The sequence below is a fragment of the Agrilus planipennis genome, unplaced genomic scaffold, assembly GCF_000699045.2.
Source record: "Agrilus planipennis isolate EAB-ADULT unplaced genomic scaffold, Apla_2.0 scaffold123, whole genome shotgun sequence".
NCBI lineage: Eukaryota > Metazoa > Arthropoda > Insecta > Coleoptera > Buprestidae > Agrilus > Agrilus planipennis.
The window spans coordinates 113,595-120,312 of record NW_020438894.1 but is presented as its reverse complement, the minus strand read 5'-3'; the positions used below and the strand labels follow the sequence as shown (position 1 = coordinate 120,312).

The 6,718-nt window shown below is 33.3% G+C and overlaps 1 protein-coding gene across 1 annotated transcript in view; it reads left to right on the top strand.

Annotated features, from left to right (window-relative positions):
- The first annotated feature begins 1,869 nt into the window (after nucleotides 1-1,869).
- Nucleotides 1,870-6,718, top strand: part of LOC108739391 (homeobox protein koza-like) — a 12,699-nt gene continuing 7,850 nt past the window's right edge. The window contains exon 1 of the mRNA XM_018473275.2: nucleotides 1,870-2,406. Within this exon, the coding sequence (XP_018328777.1) occupies nucleotides 2,136-2,406 (271 nt within the window). The 5' untranslated portion in view covers nucleotides 1,870-2,135. The remainder of the gene's footprint in view (nucleotides 2,407-6,718) is intronic.

The following is a 6,718-nucleotide window of genomic DNA, read 5'->3' as shown; positions in this document are numbered from 1 at the left end:
TCTTTTACATATGAAATTGAAAGTTATGAGATGTTTTGGTAACCAAAAACTATCAAGCAAGATTATAGACTGATAAGGGTCGCAAAGCTTTGGTAACCAATACACTTTCAACTTTCAAATTCTTAATCTTCAGTTTCATATGTAACATCTAACAAACATTCTTTTAAATAGAAAATTGTTTTAAATTCTTCAGTCGTTACACATTCTATTGTTGTATCCTGTAGTACAGTCCATAACCTGTCCACAGGAAAGGTAAGCTTAAAAAGACCCCTAACTGGTGTGCGATATTTGTCCCAATTGAAAGACTTCGCTGTCGAATGGGCATCTATCATGATGATCTTGATTTATCATAGGTATAAAAAAAGCAGATTTTATTGAGCCAGTTTGCAAAATATATGTAAATAATCCTGTGCTAAGGCGTGGTCGAAATCCTAATATTTTAGTAAAAAGAATAACATTCATGTTTCGTCTCGAATATAAAAGTTAATAAATAATATTTGTTTGACATTTCTAATAGTCTAAGTGTACTTCATCACCACAAACGTGAAAACGTACATGTGTATCTTTTGTGAGAGATATTTTACCAATAAAAACGACACTTTATTGCTTCTGTAATCGAAGACTTTCGCAAATGAGGGAGTCCAATTAAAGGATATTATACACATATAGTGTTTTAATAGATATATTCGTCTGTTCGGCCCTTTCGTTCCGAAAGGAAGTAATTTCAGACGTTACGGATGGTTAACTGGATGCTTGGCATCCGACAGATGTTGAAGCCTGACGCTTTAATATCTCAATAATGCAAATGATCCAATGATAGGAATTTCGACTGGCGCCACTTAGCGCTAACAAGCGTATTGTCAACAACAAATATTATAAACATGTTATAAAGTAACTAGGAATATTATACAGCCACAAGATTAACTAAAAACTGTTCTGTTGAAAAGAATCGATAAAAAGAATTAATGTTGTTATTTCTTAGTTTATAGATATAATTATAGCAAAACTTACCTATAGTGTAGGCAGTATAAAAAGTAAGATCATAAACAATAAAAGGCACAAATGTCGCAATTCTTGTTGAACTTGAAGGAAACTGATGGTACCTAATAATTATAAAGGCAAAGGGTAAACTGTTTTAGTAAATATTTCGATTTTGGGGTAGGACTAGAATTTAGCTTAGCTTCAATCTGTTTTTTCACCTTAGGTACTTTAATTGTTAGCTTTTAGGGCAGCAAAAGTACCACGTGGTATAGGAAAATTCGTACAAATATCTAATATAATTCTAGTAACAGAATTTAAAGCTTTCGAAGGGTGTTCAAAGGATTTTAAAAGTTCGGACAGTTTTCAGAGAAGCGGATGATATTTTCTCTTCAGTTTCATAATTATTCATTTTTTCTACAAAGAAATGTGTAGATATCTAATTTTGATGAACCCCAACTAAAAGTTCCTAGGGGGTTTAGTATGCAATTCACTTAGGTAGTCGTATATGGTGGCTATGTCGTTAACTCTTGTTTATAGTAATAAGAAAGGGTTGAAAAATTTCCTTTATATTCTAACACTATCGAGTTATTAAAACGTTGTATCGTTAACGTATGAAACAAAAAAATTGAAAAACAGGAAAAGGCGTCAGTTTCAATTTCCCAACCAGACTTACAAAGTGATTTCTTCCCCACCCATTTTCAAAGCATATCTCATAAATTTCACTTTGAAGCATCGAATTAACAAAAGATGTCTAACAATTCTGACACATATGTTTTAACTAAATATATCTCAATTATCCATTCCTGCTCTGGGATTTTTGAAACTCCACCCCTCGGTTGTTGCCATTGGCTGTAGTCCTCGAAAACACTTTAAGTTATAAGCTTTTATTAATAGAACTTAAGTCCTACTTGCTTTATGAGAAAATAACATACGACAATAAAACTGTTTGGATATGGCTGATCTGTTTTTAAGAAACGCACCGATCCATTGACTTAGTTTTCAACCCCAGGGTCCACGAGAAAATTTAATTAAATCAACACACGTATTCCAACAAATTGACACACGTTTCAAAAATTACTACATTTTCTTGGAAAGCGATTGCGATCCGATCTAATTTTGCACTACTGGTAATTTGTGAAATCAAAAGTGAAAGTATGGAAGAAAAACGGGAAAGTGAAGTGAAAACTAAAACTTGTTCTAAAAGTTTTTCCATTGAGTCGATATTGTCTAGTGATAACAAAAGGTCTTCAGCTGAAGAACAAACGTTTCCGACGGATATTAATACGAATCCTTTAGGGAAAATAAATGAAATCGAGAACGAATCCGGTACTTTCCCTGTAAATAACGATGTTCAGTTCATGAGTGAAGAAATGGCAAAGGAGTGCGAAGGGGACGATTCAGAAGATGGGCGCAATTTTATGGAAGGTATGAAAATTAAATGTACAATAGTACTTAGGATAACCAATCTGTAACAAGAATAAGGGGTTGTAAATCTAAGAGGGTTTTACGACGATTTGCAATTTTGTTGTTTATTTTTTATTTATAGTTGAAAAATTTAAGGGCTGCACGTAATACGTCATTTTATAACATGATATAAGTATTTTAAAAAGTCTATCTTCACGTTTTCGTTTATTTCTTTGTACTGTTCATAAGTGATTTACACAATACATTATGTAATGTATCAGCTCATTCTTACTTGGGTTTCCTCAATTCATATAGACGCTTGTGGAATTTCAACCTTCCAAACCACTGTGGATAGAGTTTTAGACAATTCACACATTCAAGCGAACTCATGTAACCCATTTGGTAGAGCAATTTTCATCAAAATTAAAAGCCAAGGCGATTTGGTGGTACTGTTAAATTGTCCTTTATAGATAACTATAAAATTCATAAATTAGACAACTTTAAACAAAACTCAATAGCATAAGGCAATGGCAAATACCTTTTTCAATACTTTATAAAATGAATAATGCAGAGCTTCCGGTCTTCTTGGCATATTTTTAACCAACCATCAGGAAGCGAGATCTAAATATATAAATATTTCTCCTACGATTAACCTTTTGCATTAATAGCAATAATAGCTATTTTGTTTAAATTGGTTCTTTTGTCCTTTGTATGACCGTTCTTCCGGTTTTTCCTCCAGGGACATGAGATCTTGTATGCTTAGGTATTCCTGGGATAATTAGAGTACGTTACAGGACTACTTTTACATGAGTCCATGCTCCATTAGAAAAGGCTATACAGGGCAAGTCGAAGGAATAGTCATTCAATGAATGAAAGAACACCTAACCAATGTCAAATTAAAACATTTTGCAGCATTAATGTTAGCCAAACAGCGTATTAAAACGGGCAATTATATTATATACCAATTCAGTCTCATGAATCGTCGGTAGGTAACAAATCTTACTCAACTGAAAGCCGAAAGATGTAGTGAAAGCTTAAATTGAAATGTGTGATCATTTCTTCTATTGTTTTACGAATTTTCAGTGGATTCTTTCAACGCAAACTAAGAAAACTTTATTTTCTGATTGTATTAGTTTCTTAGACATGAAGGTCTAGTCAGAGACATGTTAGAGGCAGAAACAGGAATTAGAAGGGGTAGAGGTAGACCTAGGTTAGATTAATGTTCACAAATAGTTAAGGATGTGGGTTGTTCTAGTTTTAAGGAAGTGCGAAGTTTAGCTCAGAATAAGAAAGAGTGGAGGTACGTGTCCAACCAGCCTTAGGACTGACGACCTTATGATGATGATGATGAGTATTCTTAAAATTTCAAAATTCAATAAATGTAACTCTATTTCAAAATTATTCATAACCACTTTTAAAATTTTATCATTAAAATATTTACATTCCAAAAAGTGTTTGATTTAATTTTTATTTTTTGGGCTTCTGACTGTCATTGGTGAAGGCTTCTTCATCTTCTGCCGAGTCACAGACTAACCACCCTGGAAAGATGTCGGTCACACTAGTCGACGAAACGTTGAGGATAAGAAGCCTTCATCAATGACAGCAGAAAGCACAAAAATTAACAATTACATCATCGATGCCTGCGAAAGCTTAAACCAATTTGTCATGTTTGTTCCAATATACATAAATATGATGGTTGCTTCCAAGTTTTATGAAGTACAGCGGAATTCACATTAATAACTATCGTCCCTGTTAGTTTGCAAAACGGTAGTCAACGTGATTTTGATTTAAGTACCTGGTACTGAAGTTTAATAAATATTTCTCTAGCGATTACTTATTTAACATTCACGCTCTTTATTCGCAACGACCGGTAATAATTCAGCCGAAAATACACGACCTAAATCAAATCTTCGCAATGAACTATTTAGCTAGAAGTGGCATATTTATTGCTACGTCTAATATCAAAGATTGCCAGATTGTCATATCCTTTGAACTCGGTTCTGTTCCGATACGAATTTGTGGAACCCTATACAAAGTCATTTCGGAAAAGGTAAAAAGAAATCCTCATGTGTATGATCACTAATCTCATGTCTAACTACTATCTGTCAGTCATAGTCTAAAAATATGGAATTTAGTGTAGGTATTAATTGCATTAACTATCTAAATGAAAATCTGCTTCCATGAAGTGAGAAAGAGATTTGAACAGGGAAAATCTGAAGAGATTTATCAGAATAGAAACTTATTATTGCAATGGTTAAAGACACAAAGAAAATGACGTAAGGAGTATCAAAATTGTATTAACAAATGAGAAAGGATATTCATTGAATGCAAAGGAAATCATATCGTAATGTGAAGATTGGCTCGAGATAGGAAGGAGGTATCCAACCAGTTTTTGAACTAAAAACCTTATAATTTTGGTTAGTCCTTCCCAATTTTATGCATAATTCATTTTGGACGATCTAGACACGTATGTGAAAACCAGCAACTATTAACTTAAAGCCAATGCGAACAAAAATTTTCGAAAAATTCCAGGACGAGACTTGCTACTAGATAACAGTTTTCAAGAAAAGAAATGGAAATGAGAACATTTTATATTGTGGAAATCATAAAAATATAATATATGTTACTTAAAGGTATTATTTTATTTATTGGTTTTCATTATGGTAAAAGATTAATGAACTACAATTCTTTTGATGATGCCCACGAATTTATACTTAGCAACCATCGAATCTACTTGTTAATTCAATCGATTTCGATGCTATCCCATTACTAGTGAAATATTAGTTTGTTATCCAGACATAGGAACAAAGAACACTTACATACTTCGAAGACATTCTTGTAGATCCCGTTTTTTAAACAGTGGTAAAGTTTCTTTTTTTTATAGTTACAGTGGATTTCATGTATTACGACCTTGGTTGTAGCGACCATTTTACTTTAGCGACGTTAAATCTAAGTCCCTTGAATTTAAAGCATACTTTAGTACAAAATTCATGTGGCTATAGCGACTTCGGATGTAACGCCGAGTTCGGGTGTGGCGACTGTTTTTTAATGAATCGTTTGTAACAAATCCCTAGTAATCCCATGGAGTTATAGCGACCGGACTCGGCCGCTAAAGACACAAAGAGCTTTCTTATCTTTTGATTACATCCACACAGATATTCTGAGTAGAAACTGTGTTTAGTAAACTTTTGAATAAGTATGACACCAAAATGCACATTCACTGTTAAAAAAAAAGGCGGAAATCAAATCAAAATTGAAAAATGGTGAAAACTGTGCATACGTATTTGTATCTCTTTACGTTTGCCTGTAACGACTTCCGGATATGACGACGCAATTATAGTGATCCCTTCGTCGTCGTTACACCCGAAATCCACTGTAGTTTTAAAATCTAGTAAAGCAAACTGAAAATTTCAAATACTCCAAGAAATGAACATATTATAGTTGCTTCAAATACATAGTTTAACTCATAAATCCATCAAAAGTAATAATTTTTCGTTTAGTCTTGCATATTTGGTCTTGGTTTTAGTCTTGTTCGTTCGGTCTTGCTCTTGGTCTTACTACTATAAAGAAAGTCTTGGATTTTCGCAAGATCCAGACAAATTTTGCCCATCACCAAGTAGAAGTGATAAAGTTAAACTATTTAGAATATTTAGCGTCAAATATCTGAATTCTCAACCCGAGACGGTTGCACAGTTTTAAATATCCCTTATGGTCGTGTGTGTTAATACATTTACGAAGGCATTACACATGTACGTGTTCGCATATATCAACGCCTAATTGACAGCGTGTGTTTGGGGAGACAAAGCGACACTAAACGATGTCTAATTACCATTCGTCCCAATCCTCTTCTACCTTTTTCAACTTCCGTAGCTATTTCGAATCTCGTATCGCTTAAAAACAATATTTTAACGTTTTTTGTTTTCGTTTTCAACATTTTTTTTTTTAAATCAAGTAGGAGTAGGTACCTATAGCGTATGGCGCCACGTCTTTTCTAAACCAAATGTGTTTATTATCGTCGTTTATACATTATTTTCATGATAATGTCCGCCTTATTGCTTGTCTTGTTCCTTTTTCTTTTGAAATCAACAATTTAATTTTTCACGATGATGTTGACAGGTGAATGCGGTTTTTGTTTTAAGTTGTTACTTGAAAGATATGACAGGCATGTAATATTTTGTTATTACTGTTCGGGAATCATAGCCAAAATTGTTTTATTTTTAAACGATTAATAGAATTTCAACCAAGCAAATTCAAATCTTCTAAACAATTATCTGTATCCTAGGAAGCATGTTCAATTATCTCGATGGTATAAGTATTATAACTGAAGAACTGC